General features: G+C 35.6%; 1 protein-coding gene across 1 annotated transcript in view; it reads right to left on the reverse strand.

Annotated features, from left to right (window-relative positions):
• Sema3a (semaphorin 3A) overlaps positions 1 to 16,254 on the reverse strand; it is a 205,367-nt gene that overhangs the window by 39,027 nt on the left and 150,086 nt on the right. The window contains exons 7-9 of the mRNA XM_051174580.1: positions 4,928 to 5,070; positions 2,801 to 2,915; positions 2,481 to 2,550 (exon numbers count right to left, since the gene is read on the reverse strand). Coding sequence (XP_051030537.1) covers positions 2,481 to 2,550; positions 2,801 to 2,915; positions 4,928 to 5,070 — 328 coding nt within the window. The remainder of the gene's footprint in view (positions 1 to 2,480; positions 2,551 to 2,800; positions 2,916 to 4,927; positions 5,071 to 16,254) is intronic.

Consider the following 16,254-nt stretch of genomic DNA (forward strand, 5'->3'; position numbering starts at 1 on the left):
TGTACAAAGGCATGTCACATTATAATATTTTCAACTACCAAACCAGCAAGTTATGAACTGATGTAACTGAGCTGATATTTGAAATCCATGATGGATTAATCATTGTCTCTGTACAACACTGAGCATAGTTTGAAAGTGGTAGCTGTCACACAATGGTCAAAGTGGAGAATTATGGCAGATATTCCTATCATTCTATGAATCAGAACCAAGCAATTGAAATAACTATGTCTGCCATTGAGAAGAAACTATTTTCCATTTACTTTGTTTACAAGAACAAAGCTTATATATCATGTAAAAATAAAATGAGTGCATACATTCATAAAAAGGAAATTTTGTCTCAGGCAATAAAATATTGATCCTTTAAATACTCACATGGGAATTACCTATGAACTGTTTAAAAATGCAAATTCTTAGGCTCAACTCATTCTTACAGGATCATAAACTCTCAGATAAACAATATGAATTTTTATTACTTATATTTTATAATTAAAATTTATAGTTGTGATTTATAGATTAGAGAAATAAATTTTTACACAGTTTTGGTGATTCTCATACACACTCATGACTGAGAACTAACATTGCTCTAGGATAGTAGGGAAGCAAACAGACTGATAGTTGCCACTCACTTCCAAACTCTTTACTGCAGTTGCCTAGTTATTAACATTGAAGTTCACTAATGCATAGACATAAGAACTTGCATTAATATGTTTCTTCATTTCCAATGTTAATTTTATTAAGTGATGGTGTCAAAGTGATTGAATATCTTTAATATTTATAAATAAGCCAGAGTTATACTACAATTAATCTTTCTCTTTAAATGACCACAGTTATCTAAAGTGCTGCTTAGTGGATCCAATATTATTTCTATTTTAAATATTTTTCTATGTCTCACTGCATATACTTACTAATAGCCATGCCAATATGTGTATTTATTCCAATAAAAAAATACCCAGATAGTTTGAACCTTATGATTAGTAGAATGGTGGTTGTCTGAAAGCAAGATTGAGCAATTGCTTTTTCACTGAGAGCAAGAACTCTGGGAAGAACCAAAAAGAGGAAAGAGCAGGCTGATGGCAGCCCTGTGAGGGCAGGGAAAGCTGGAGAGACACGAAGTGTGTGAGGAGTGGATTGGGAAGTGGAAATGAAGCTTGTGAAGCAGAGCACACACACAAACCTGGTGTGCACCTGGTGTGAACCTAGTATGAACCTAGTGTGAACGTGATGTGAACTGGGATCTCTGGTTTCTCTCTCTGGCTCCTGTTAGATTTAAGGAACATTTTTTACAAGATTATTTTTTTAAAACATTTGGATTTTAGGTAGCTAATGAAAATAATCAAGGAGACCATCAAAGAAAAGAGTAATTAGAGTTTAAAAAAACCTATTTGATAACCTTAGAAAACTTTGACATAATATAGTATATTCTAATGCATATAAAATTATACATATATGTATACTGTACTAATGTTTGTAAAAGTGTCCGAGTAGATTATATTTAAGAACATGAGTGTAATACATTTCTCTGTATATGCACGCATTTAAATTTAATGAAAAAAGGGCATGAATTTCAACGAGAGTAGGGAGCAGTATATTGGAAAGTCTGGAACAATGAAAGAAGAGGAAGGAAGACTGTCATATATAATCGCAAAATTTTAATAAGTTAAATTGTTCCTACAAACACCTTGATAGTTTTATTTTTCAGCTATTTACTTTCTCTAAACCTGCAAATTCTTTCTTAATTCTAAGGGAATACACAGCAAGATGTAGCAAGGAATTTTTCAGTGGGAAGGCTGCCCAGTTGCTTGGACACCAGAGATGTGTTTTCTACTAAGTGCTCTGTCAATCAACTGTCCAGAGAGGTTACTTTCACTCCAGGAGAACCGCCACTACCAGAGACTATCCTAGTTCACCATCCATTTTGCGTCTTTAGCTTTTGTTGAAAGTAGTGGCCAGACAGTTGTTAAAGTTCTAGGCTCCAAATTGAGATCCTTTACTCTTCTTTTATGTCACTATAAGTTACTTTCAGAGCTCTTGTGATCCATATCTTATTACCCATTTAAAGCTGATATACTATTATGAATTGTGTGACACAGAGTTTTGAAACAATGGTTTTATTTGTAGTGATATTCTTGCATGACACCTCTAAATTTCTTATTACATGTATTTGGTGAAGGGGAGCAAACAGGCAGGTGCATACTTCTTTCACCGTGTATGCACAGTTCAGAGGACAACTTGTTTCACTCATTTTTCTACACCATGTAGGTTCAAGGATCCAACTCTGGTTGTCACCTTTGGGAGCAAGCACCTTTACCCCAGGAGTCATTTCAACAGCCCCTGCCCCCATGATTTATAAAAGCAAAGAACTAATCAAATCAATATGAGTGTGTATAAGAACAAAGGATTCACAGACACTAGGAAACTGAAACAGCTAAAGCAGCTACCGGATGTGCAACTTATCCAAAACAGTATTAAAAGCCATTTACCTGGATGTTGTAAACACTCCATAGACAATCGGATTTTTAGGATCTTTAGAGTTCATTAAGAATACATCCTCTGTTTGAAAACACAATTGGAGAAAGTTCTATATTTATTTATTTTACATCTAAGCCTCATTTCCCCCTCCCTTCTCTCCTTTCAGGCCATCTTCCCACCCCTCATCTGTTCCCACCCTCCAGTCCAGTCCTCCTCTTTTTTTATTCAGTAACAGTAGGTCTCCCATGGATATCAACAAACATGGCATATTAAGTTGCAATAAGACTAAGCACTTCACATATGTCCTATGCCTTAAATATCAGTCACTTACGCAATTCATCAAAATGGGTATCAATGCCATTGGGACCTGGCACAGAGCATATCAGACGTGCCTTCAGGAATGTCGTCCATTTATTCACAAGACTTCTGTGTCCGCCAAAGTCATTCTGTAAGGTAATATAAGCTACTGTATAGAGCAAGCATGCACAATAGTGTCAAATATATCTCCATTTTCCACTTCTTAACATCAGGCATGTGAACACAATTCTTCAGTTTTCTATGGATAAGTTTTTAAAAAGGCATCTGTTCTTACAACCAAGAGGTTCCCCATTCTTCAGTTTTAGAATGACTGTATATAAACTGTTATCCTATTTATTATATTGTTTTAAAATTTTTGATTCAAAGTTCAGTAAAAGGCATGTTCACAATAGTCCTTAAATATTACATTTCGTCCATTAATGAGAGTAGTTGACATATACACACTATTTAGTCATTTAATGTGATTAAACCAGGAGGACATGCTAGGTAAATGTAGCTGGATATATTAATATAAATATCATGTGACTCCAATGTTTTATGAGCTCAATGTTAAATTCACAAAAGCAAAGTTTAAAATGATGGTGCACTGAGCTCCTGAGAACAGCGCAATCTAAAGACACATTGGCCAAAGGATAGAAAATTTTGAATAGACAGGAAGAATAGGTTTAAGAGATCTATTTTACATCATGATTGCTATAGGTAAGTTTTAATGTTTCAATTCTTAAAATTGGCTAAGAAAGACTTTTAAGTAACATAACCACATAGAATAAAAATATATGATTTAAAATATTATAATTTGTTTTATTTATCAGTTTGTAAATGTCAAATGATATGCTGTATATGACAAACATATACAACTTTTGCAATTAAAATTTTTAAAGGAAATTTCTTCTCCCACTGTGTTACTATTACTTAATAGGCAATTATTAATTATATGCTTATTCTGGATTAGAATAACTCTCCCTCTTTCTACTGAGCCAGTTTATTTCTATGACTCTTACCTATCTCTGTAGCCTGATTCAGGGATGTTACTATGTGTAAAATAAGCCTTTACTGGCCATCTATTAAATGGATGATGAGTGTATTGCTTATTATCTTCACTGACAAATAAATGCACCACGTCATGCTACTAAAACCAAACACTTGAACAATTTGCAATATTGAAATAATTTATTAATTATAACCAGTATCTTGAGAAAATATTTCTTAGGAAATATTTGAAAATGACTTATTAGTGTAAATAAAACTACTTTTAATGTAAATGTAACTCTGAAATCCATTGCAAAGGAATATATTTACCAGAAGATACTATCTTTAAAAATATTTTATGTACAATTGTCACAATAACAGTTTTCTTAAAATTAGGATATCAATTTATATTCTATTTATATAGTGTTTATATTATACACACATTTATAACTCTGTAGCTAATATGTTAAACTTATTTAACTTATTTAAAAAGGTATGATTGACTTACATATTTTTCTGTGTTTCCAAATTACAAAAAAAAGCTTTTCTAGAAATCAATTATACTGTATAATCAGATCATAATGTAATAACAAAGAGATCAGAAAGACACTACTTATTTTTTTCTATCTATACAACTATTATTTAACATTACACCACATTAAACACTGAATCCTCTCGAAAAATAATATCAGATCATATCATTCAGACATTTGTATGTTTTGAATAAGAACCTATATGCATGATGGAATTATCAATTTGTAAAAATAAGATATCCTAATTTCCTATCAATATTCAATGTTTTATCTGTATTCCAGTACCAGATATCCATTCAAAAAACAGTGTAGGAAACTGTTAAATCTGAAAATGTAGAAGGTAGATTCTTCTAGGCAACATTTCATACTATTCATACAGGAAAATCGTTGTATTCTATGATTTCAAAGCAAGATAGTTAATGTAATTGTGAAGTAGTGTTACTTCATAATCTCTAATCATATCCCTATGTTTGACCTTCCAACTTTCTCAAAAGTAATTAATTTTAATATATTTTTCAATTATTTTAAAGGTTTAAATACTTGTCATTAGATACATATTAAACTCTTACATCAGTGGAAAATAAAACAAAATGAATTTGTGAATGAAATGAACAATTCCTTTTTTTTCTTTACCTCACCTTGCATATCTGACCAATTCTAGCATGAGTGGCTTTCCCAGAATGTTCTCCATCTATTGCATTTTCTCGGAAGAAAAAATACACTTTGTCATCTTCAGGATTGTCACTTTCTGGGATTAGATGAGCACTGATGAATCTAGGATCTGAAAAAAAATCATACTTATCAATCTGCAGTTTAGTGAATAATGATGGTCTATAGAGTTTATTTTTACTTTCGTTTGACTCCCTTTGCTATATGTTAAGACAGTATTTCCTTGCTTAATTCACTTTGTTTTTTGCTCATTTCACCCGATGCCTATCCATTAGGAATTATTTTAATATATTATATTTATGTCAGCAAAACAATTTTGTTCAGAGTGATTATCAAAATTCTTTGCAATATTTAGCATTAAAGTGTTCCTTGTTACTGCATGTGGTTATTCTTCCTTTATTGTATAAAATTCCATTTAAAAAAGTATTGATTAGTTCCTTCCTGTTCTCATTAAACACTTGGAGGGGATCAAAGGTAAAAATCCGTATAAAGCAACAGAACTGCCTATTCCCATTCACTTTCCAGTTCCCAATCCAGAATTTGTCAACATCATTTTACTACTCAGACCCAGTGTGGTGTCCTCTGAGATTCTGTACTCTCATGTTCTAAGTTCTGTCTAGCAGTATACCCCTATACATAAACACATCATATCACAACTCCAAGGCCAATACTAACAACACAGACCATTAAACATTTTCTCCACCAGTCTGTTCTTAGTTTACTGCCTGCCTACTCTCTCTCTCTCTCTCTCTCTCTCTCTCTCTCTCTCTCTCTCTCTGTCTCTCTCTCTGTGTCTCTCTAGACAGGGTCTCTCTGTGTGCCTTTGGAGTCTTTGCTTGATCTCACTCTGTAGACCAGGCTGGCCTCAAACTCATAGAGATCCTCCTGCCTCTGCCTCTCGAGTGCTGGGATTAAAGGCATGTGCCACCACTGGCACCTTCCATATGTCTTTATTCAACAAGCAGAATGAGTCACTGTTCCATCATACTTGTCTGCAGCCACTCTATGTTCTTCACTACTCATTTAGTAATAAAATCAAAATACGGTAACCAGAAGCAGTGGCATATTCTGTGCTAACTGACATATATTTTCTTCTGCATACTTTTTCATCCCAACATTCTTCTGGACAACAATTCTAACACTGGTCCTGGTTCTCAAACATGCTATGCACAATTTGTTCTGTTTTGGATCTTTTCCATCTGGCTAACACTGCGTTCAGGTAACCTCAAGCTCAAATACAACAAATCCAACTCAACTCAGGTCTTTCTTCAAATATCATATGATTAGGTAAAGCATTGACACCCACTTCTTCTCTATTATGTTTTCTTTCTCCAACACTATTGAGTATTTCATCTGATTGATTCACATCTTGTGTTTCTCCCCCCTCTTTCTCTCTCTCTCTGTATGCATGTGACTGCATGTGAATGTGTATGTGTCTGTCTCTCTGTGTCTCTTATTTAAATTTGTTATAACGTGCCTCTGTATCCACCCAAAAGTATAGAAATTAGCACATTTTGTTCATTCTGTAGACTACAATCTTGAACTAAAGTATAAAATGTGATAAAAACAAGAGGTATTTCTGAATAAGGAAAAGTGGAAAAATGACAAACAATGTAAAATCTACTAATAATAGTAGAATGTATGTGAACAATCTTTAGAGTACCTCCTTCAAAAACCCCTCAGTAAACAACTGGGTTGAAATGGATATACATCCCATGAACTAAATTTGTGTAATAGTTTAAAGTGTTACCATGCAGTATGCTGCAAAGCTGTGTTCAACTCATGGAAAGCTTTTTTTTAGGATAGTGCAGACATCTAAAAATCTTCACACCTGTGATCAATTTTGTTATCAATGTAATAATAGTAAATGAACATCATATTGTCTACACCATACTTAAGGTGAAATGAACAAACCATGAGGCTAACTTTATTTGTGTGAGCTCTACATCACTTAGTCCTGATCTTAAGCTTTAAACAGTCAACATTGTCATGTGTTCTATAGTTGTGACATATTTTGAATTTACTCTGGGATAATATGCTCCCAAATATGCTTCACAACGATACACATTACTTCATTTCATGTTAATTATACAGACTCTGCAACTAATGTAGAATATATGAAATACGTCTGGTGTGCAAGAATAATAGAGTAATAATTTAAAGATAGAATCACCTAGAGTTAGAGGTCAAGATATTTAAAAGATTAATGCCTTTAAATTAACAACTATTTATGAACTTGTTTTAGTGAATAAAAGTCTGCTTGGTAATATACCTCCATATATTTGCACACACATGCCTTATGAGGAATGTCAAACAAAATATCGTGATATAGTAAGCCTACCTGCAATAAGTCAAGAGTCACTAATACATGGATGAGGTTCAACTCTCATAATTGGTGTGTGTGTGTGTGTGTGTGTGTGTGTGTGTGTGTGCGCGCACGCGTGCGCTCGTGCACATGTACACGTGTGCATGTGGGTACCTGTATGAAAATCACATGTGCATCAGTAATTTAAACAATTCTGAATCTAAACTAACTTCATTCATTTGGAACTTTTGGGTGATCTTTGGCATTTGTTTTCTTTTTAGAGTTAAGAGGCTTACTTTTCAACGTGATTTAGTTTAAATCGAGATATTTTTAGTAAGTTTCTACCATTTTTTTTTTAACCTTAAAGAGTTTATATAAAGAGTGAGGATTTTAAATTTAGGTAAAAGCATGTGATGTTACCATATATGTAGTTAAAACTTTGCTAACATATAAAAGAAACATTATGCTAAGCCTGAATATCATCCTCTATGGCAGCTATAGGAAAATGGTGAAATCATACAAATTTTCTGCTTTAGTACTGGAGAAATAGCTGTAGAAGTTGGTCAAATGTCACCTTCTAAACTGATGCATTTGTTTCCACAAATACTGGCCTAACAAAGAATTTAAAGTAACTATTTTTAACTGCCATTTGTTAGATTCTTTCTTGTGGAAATTTAATCTATTTTTAATAAGATTGAAAGACACACATTTGTAAGAATATAATTAACTAAATCAATTTGAGAGAGGAAGTAAGATAATTTACTAAACATTCTCTCATGACCAAGTTTAAACTTAAGAAAATGCCATCATCTACACTTATACTTTGTTTTTTTTTATTATTTTTCCATTTTTAATGTTTTTAACACATTTTATATCAGTGTAGCTTTATGAGAAGGAATACATTGTGTTTTCAATTCATTATTCAAATAGATTTTTCAGTCTTCTCTTACCATCTACATTATCAATTTATTAAATATTTTCTAAGTATCTACACTCTATTTTTTATTAGAGAAGATCACAAGTTATTACAATAGAATATCTTCAGTATTCAAGATGGTGATTGTCACCAAATATTCAACAAGTAAATATCCTAATTCTTAAGAGTTTAGAAATAATACAGTAAATAAATGCCACTTGCTTTTTCTTAGAAGCAACGATGTGAGGGACAAGGGATGTCTCATGAAGGAAAACATGTACAAGGTGATAGAAACATCAGAGAACAACCATGTCCACAGAGAAGATAAAATGTAAGGGAAGTGGTCAGAGATATTTACAGAAAGCTAAGATCTGAGATATGGAGTTCTACTCATGGATGTGCATCTCACCACTCAGTAGGGAGAAACAACAAAACATTTGAAAGATAATCTCATTGTCTCACTGTATGGAAGGATTATTGTTACTTTGTTGCTTTAAAGAATAAAATAAGAGATGGGGTGGAAGTGGACAGAAAAAAAGGCACAGTAAGGCAAGAAGGAAGGCTGGCCCACCAAACTGAAGCATCAGCAGAGCCAAAAGAGAAGCAACAGTAGCCTGGTTGAGTAAGGGGCAGTGAAGATGAAATAAAGGATACAGGGACAGATTACTTTTAATTAATTTGATGGCTTCTATTCATTGGTAGAAAATTAATGCTTGGAGTAATGAATAAAACCATGGAAAATAAAGAAACTTCTGATTTAAACCAGTGGCTGAAGAAAGGTCACTTTACAGAAAGAGAGAGAGTGTGGACAAGGGTCAAATGGAGAGGTGAAGGAATATGGCCTCTGTTTAGGGCACCTGAGACTGAAGGACATACTCCTTTCCCCACACATCATGAAAAAGTATTAATTACCCATGGAAGAAAGCTGCTCCTATTTGAAATGCAGGTGGTGAAATGACTAGTAAGATATTGGCTAAAATCTAATGGAGTATAACCCTTGATGTGGTTTGAATATAAAAATGTCCAGAGATATACAAGGATGACTCCAACTAACAATCTAAGAAGTGGAGAGGCTACCTTAAATGCCCTTCCCTGATAATGATATATGCCATCTTAGAGCCTTTATCTAGTAGCTGATAGAAGCAGAAGAAGACACCCACAGCTAAACACTGAACTGAATTCCTGGAATCCATTTGTAGACAAGGAGAAGTGATGAGCAAAGTGGTCAAGACCAGGTTGGAGAAACCCACAGAGACACCTGACCCGAACAAGGGTGAGCTCATGCACCCTAGTCTGATATATGGGAAACCAGCATAGGACCCATCCAGACCTCCTGAATGTGCGTGTTATTTAGGAGGACTGTGCAGTCTATGGGGCCTCTGGTAGTGGATCAGTATTTATCCCTAGTATAAGAATGGACTTTGGGAGCCCATACCACATAGAGGGATACCCTCTCAGCCTAGACACATGGGGGAGGTCCTAGACCTTGCTCCAAATGATATGACAGACTTTGAAGACTACCCATGGAAAGCCTCAGCCTCCATGAAAGGGCATGGGATGGGGGTTGAGAGGGGGAAAAGGGAGGACAGGAGGGTGCAGGAACTGGGATTGATATGTAAAACAAGCTTGTTTCAAATTTAAATTAAAATATATATATAAAGTTGCTACTTACAAGCTCAGAGACACTTGGTCCCCAGTGTGCAAGGCCAGTTTCAGGTGAAGAGTGACCTTTGGCACATTCAGTCTAAGTGGAATGTGGTTTCTGACTTCTAGTCCCACCCCATTTCCTGTCCCTTTAATTCTCAATTTCTGTACTACTCTCAGGACAGTTTCCATTGCCTAAACACAGACCTTCTTTGTCAGCCTGGAGTATATCCCTTAACTTACAGATAATTAAACCTGGTCTCCATCAGACTGCTTTGGCTGGCTATCTTAATACAGTGATAAGGAAAGTAACTAATACAGACCCTTCATCCACACAGTGATTTAAAATAGAAAGAAACTAAGTTGTCACTATAGAGATGGGAGTCCATGGGTTTTTCCATTTTTCCCTCTTCAGCAACCCTTTTCTTTGACTTAGTTTCCTTATGAATTTCTGTATGTTAAAAAAGAAAACATGTCACAGATACTGTTTTAGGGAGCATTGGAATGTGTTGTGTTCATTAAAACACAGGACCAGAGCACAGGCCTCACATCCCATCTGCTTCCCAACTTTAACCAACTGGATTCATTTCCCTCTTGAAATACCATTTCTTTTTTAGGCAATCAAAGTTGGTTTGATCATGCCTACCTATTGACAGAAAAAGTATTCAGGGTTTTCTACAGCTTTCTCTCTTTTTTTTTTTCTTTTTTTTTTTTTTTTTTTTTTTTTTTTTTTTTTTTTTTTTTTTGTTTTGTTTTGTTTTGTATTTTATTGTTTCTCGAGGCTTCTTGTCACTAAGATTGAGCTATTAGACTTTCTAAACTTCTCTTTGGATGATTTTCCCTCTTCCACCCTTTAAATAAACTGATATAGTGTTCCTGCTCATATTTCCTCAGGATTCCTAATCTACTTATACTGTTCTTTCACTCTGAAGAGTCCACCACTCTTGAAGTCCCTCAAGTTAGTGAACTGAATCATCATGTTTTCTTCTCATGCTCATCTTTACACTTTGTGAGTCTGGTTAAAAGTGCTCCCCAGAAACCTTATTGTGAACTTGCTTATCTAGCCTGGAAGGTACTGGTGCACTTTCCTTTCAAAGCTGCTGCTCTCCTGCATTTTGGTTGGTGCTATCACGAGTGCCTTTATATAAACAGTCATTTTTACCTTCATAGTCAGCACCTCCAAAAGAACTCCCATCTGCCTCCTATATTCCTAGAAATTTTTTTCTCTACTATTTCACTCCCCTGTCCTGCTAAAGGGAATCTATGTTCTCATTACTGAATATCAGTGTTTTCTGCATAATCTAACTATTCTAATCTATTTGTTTTTTCTTAGCCATCTTTGATACAGGAATGTGTGCAAATCCCCTGGTAAGATCCATCCCACAGAACAAAACTCCAGGTGTCACAGATGACAGAGTGGTATAAATTCAGTCATGGTAAACAAAGATGACACAGACACAGACATCACTCAGAGACAGTGATGATACAGCTGAAGGTGATCAGTATAAATACTTGAGTTAAGTCAAAAATTTGAATACAAGTCTTTGGCCATAAGGGAGAAGTGGTAAATTCTGTCAGTTACATTAGTCACAAGGTGCCTGACGTAGAAAAGAAACTATGACAATAAATATTGCCCACAAATTAATCTCTACATCTCTTTCCAACAGAATGGACCACATTTTTACTTTCAGTGTTCTTCAATGAACTTACTTAATACTCTGGACTATACCTTGCCAGTGTCCTACCCAGCTATGTTGTTCACATGATATTGACATAACATTGTGTTCTTCAACAAGTTATCATAAGCATTTATCTTGTCTTTCCAATTCTCTCTGCTTAGCTTGTGTGTGTAAGAAGGGTTCTCTTCAGAGTCTGTGGAATCTTTCACAGAGCACTGTCCCAAAGCCCATATTCTTGATTCTACACTCCTGGAACACACATTTAATGTATTTCCTTTGCATTGAGCCTCATATTCTCCTGAAGCTGTTATACTGTCTTGCACCACTCAGTATGTGTGGTGGTTTGATAAGATTTAACCCAACAGGCTCTTAGAGTTGAATTCTTAGTACAAAGTAGCATTATTTGAAAATATTAAAAGGACTGAGAGATGTGGCCTTGTTGGAGGAAGTGTGTCAATGTGGAGTGGGCTCTAAGGCTTCAAATGCTCAAAGCAAGCCTGGAGTCTCTCTTTCTGCCTACGGGTTAGTTTGTAGTACTCAGCTACTCCTCCAGTGTTGGCTTGCATACTGCCATCATGCTTCCTGCCCTAATGATAATGGACTAACCCTCTGAAACTGTAAGCAAGACCCAATCAAATGCATTCTCTTATAGTAGTTGCCATGGATATAGTGTCTCTTCATGAAAATAGAACAGTGACCAAAGCAGTATACGAACCCATTTTCTGGTACATATAACATGAGAATCTATAGAACACTTTTCTCATCACTTGTTTTCTTTTTCCAACTTTCTAGTTGTTCCTGTTATTTTTCTTTGTGTCTGAATATCATTTGGAAAACAGTATATAATTAAAGCACACAAAAAGTGATTTGGTGAATTAATGAGTGAATATCTCTAAGTAAAATGAATTTTTAAAAAGGAGTCACATTTCTATGCTAGGGGAGGTCAGAGAACAATTTGTCAGAGTTGGTTCTCATATTTAAATAAGGGGCTCCTATAGACTTTGCTTGATTAATAGTTTTATTAGCAGATATTTTCATTTTCTGAGCCATTTGATGACACAAAAGGTATAGCCAAGGCTGGCCATGAACTCGTGATACTACCTCCTTGTGTCTTTACCATAGCCTAAAAGCATGCCTACAAATAGGTTCCTTTCTTCTTAACATGGCTTGCTTAAGTTATTTTTATGGCTCAAACTAATTCTTGACTCAAATGGGTTAGTTGTTTGGGTATAAAAGTGAATAGACAGGCTTTTTTAACTGAAACTGCTTTGCAAAGTTATTACCGAATAATGAGTTTTCTTTTTTGATTTTTTTTGCTTTTTTTTTGTTTGTTTGTTTTTTATTTTACATATGTATTCCAGCTCTCTCTCCCTCCCTCTCTCCCATGGACTCCGACCCCCTTCCCATACTATTCCCCCCTCCCCATTCCACAGGGAGGGTGATGCCTTCCAGGAGGGATCATCAAAATCTGTCAAGTCATTTGGAGTAGGGACTAGGCCCTCCCTACTTCCTCTAGGCTAAGGGAGTATCCCTCTATGGGGAATGTGCTCCCAGAAATAATGAGTTTTCAAGAAAGCTCTTCTGAAATTTTGTGAAAGTTCTTTGATCAGCATTAAATAATTAATGAAGTAAAATTAACTTTCTGTTTGTAATTTTTTCAAAATTAGATTTCATCAATAAGCATAAAATAACTAGAAACATACTCATTTGTTCTATGAGCTAAAATCAACACATATGTTGCAGCCAAAGATTGCCATTGTCCTGAGGACCAGCTGGCAGTTCAACAGCTTGCCTTGCCACCAAATCCTCCAAGGCAAAAGTTTTCCAAGCTCCTTTCAATGGGTCTGCCTTTGTGAATTCTCTTTAGGAATCTAAGACTATTCACTGTATTCACAAAAGAAAGATACTCTGTCCAGCTACTCCCATCAAAAGAGACACAGAAGAGAAAACGGGAAAACATTAGTCAACTGCCTTGTTTTCTTTTTAAGTCTATGTCCTGTAAACCACTAAAGCCAAAAGGAAAATGGCAATTTTCATTTTTCAGATAGGAATACTTGATTTTCCTGTGGCCAAATCCATTGAAACTAACACATATAAATAAGAAGACTCCTAGTGATGCAAAGTTCTAAGCTTCACTAGCTACTTTCACATTTAAATCTTATTTACTCTGTGATGTTTGCAAAATCCCAAGTGAGAAAGCCTGAGGAAATTCGCAATCCCATACTCTTTGGACTAATTTCTTTGGGATGTGAAGCAGGAAGTTGATGTGAATGTGTACTGAAACCTAAACATCAAAAGAAGATGGCAAGATCCATTCAAATGAGATCAAAGTGGATCAGTTACACCAGCATAAAACTTCAGTATAAACACCATGAAAGGTAAATAGAATTGGAAAGCATTCTCTCATTTGGGTGGGTAGGTTACCTGGCATGCCTCTGGGGATAAGACTTTGTCTTTACAGATACTGTGGTAGTTTTTGCAATGCCCTGGGCTCAGGGTAGAAGCTAAATAAACAATCTTATTTAGTAATCCTGGGCCAATGCTGTTTTGGGAAGCATGGAATCTTTAGTCTCGATAAATGCTGGACAAATGCAACAGTGTTTTCTCTTCATCTTTATCTCTGTCACCACCCCTTTGACATTCTTTCACATCTCATCCTACAGATGGTAGTTCTTGCAAAATTCAAGGTTGGCACCACCTGCCACTTGTAATAGTACCACTCTGTTGAAATATTTTTAGCAGCTGCAAATTAAGCTGTCCTTCAGGTGCAATCTCACACTTAATGGAAATGACAACTTGGCACAGGCCACGTGCTGTGTTACCTTTATGATTCATTCGAAAGCTTTAGCTTATTTAAATAATGAACAGGTTTGCTGCTCTCAGCATTTGATTCAATTTGAATCCTAAGTATGTCCACCTTTTGGCCAGCATTCGGCTGGACTTTTATCCTCAACCAACAAGTCACATCAGCTAGGGCCATGATTGATATTTTTTCTAAAAATGAATTATATATGCAAACATATATATATGTTAGTTAGAGTTTTGGAATATCTGTGCATTTCAAAGAGTTATTGGTTGTTTTCTAGGATATAAATTTTATATAATTCCTGGGTATAAAGGGACAAAATTCATGTTTTAATCTCTCTGGCACAAGTAGTACAAGGCCTAGTGAGTGTTACATCAAGGAACTCTCAGATATTTCTAATGAAATATGCCAATTGTTTCTGTACAGAGCAGCAGGAACGTAACATGCCTGCAGATAAAAACCCAAGTCACACAGTTCTCTCAATTAGTGATGGCCCAGCTAAGACAAGGAAAGAGAAGTTTTAAAAGGTTGCTGACTCACATAGCATAAATGTGCACTCCTATTTTCTTAAAATTTGAAATGTGATCCTACCAACACTAAGAGTTAAACAAAATTAGGTAGAAACCAGGCTTTAAAAAACTTACTAATTTTTTAATGTTAAGAAATGTCAAATGGGCCAAGCATGGTGGTGTAGACTTAAAATACCAGCATTCAGAAGCCGAGGCAAGATGATCATGAATTCAAGGTTCACCTAGGCTATAAAACATATCACAGTTTGGCCTGAATCACATGTGGGGACCTGCTCCATGTCCAAGGTTAAAATATGAGTTAATGTCAAATAGCCTCAGTTTCCCCGAATGTCAGAAAATGGCTATCTCCGAGGAATGTTTGGAGAATTTAATAGGGGATAATGTAATTCTACCTATGTCTGTCTAATGCATTCCATGGGCTTTCAAAACTGATAGTGGCTATTAATTTATAGTTGTGTTTATAAAACTCTGTAATATCCTATAAAGTATAAATGTTTAAAAGTTACTGGTAACATAAACTTTTACAGCTAGCAAAGCAAGCTGAATTAGACACAGGATGATAAGGAAGCTATAAACCCGTTAGGAACAACGGAGAGACACAAAATACTCACTGTAAATTATCTAAGGAGTAAAACTCCATTGTTACCAGTACTGAAGTCTCTGGAGTCAAAACATTTACCAAGGATCTAGCTGGGATGTTGCTACAAGAGGAAAGTCATCAGAGATGACAGCCAGTAACCAGTATAGCAGGCAAAAGTGACTGCTTTCTTCCTTTAGCTTTGTCCAGAAGAGCAAACAAAAGTCCCAAAGACCCAACAGACCAGGAACAAGGCCAGAACATCACGAATGCAAAGCATGTAGCTTAAGGTCATCCCACATTCCTCGCTAACAGCATAAGCAAAGTAGATATATCATTTTTGGCTGTGGAATAGAGAGGCATTTGGCTGCCAAGGAACTGGCCTGGAAAAAGTTTTAAAGCTGAGCTGGCTGTGTAGCTGTGACCAGTCCTCCAAATACTTTAACCCCAGGAAGGTTTAAGACCAGCCACATTATGGCAAGAGAAGGAAGGATTCCAAAGAAGAAGAGAAAGAAAGTAAATGAAAGCAACAAGTACTGTGGATTGCAAAGCTTCCTATGTGGAATGTACATCAATCTCATATGCACTCACCCTGAAAGAGATTAAGATCCTGAAGATGTCAAAGTACAAGCTCGTAACTGACAGACGTGAACAGGGGCAAGCCCTTTCTCCTGCCTCAAGCCTCATCAACTGTCTGCACCTATTATTCTACTGTGATCTCTGCATTGTACATTAAAGCTAATTGCTGTACTATATGGATTAAGATGCTTGTTTTTGACATTAATGAAAAGCTGGTGGGAGGACTTACTGCTTTTTACTATTACTCATTAGGACTATTT

The sequence above is a fragment of the Phodopus roborovskii genome, unplaced genomic scaffold (assembly GCF_943737965.1).
Source record: "Phodopus roborovskii unplaced genomic scaffold, PHOROB, whole genome shotgun sequence".
NCBI classification, from domain to species: domain Eukaryota; kingdom Metazoa; phylum Chordata; class Mammalia; order Rodentia; family Cricetidae; genus Phodopus; species Phodopus roborovskii.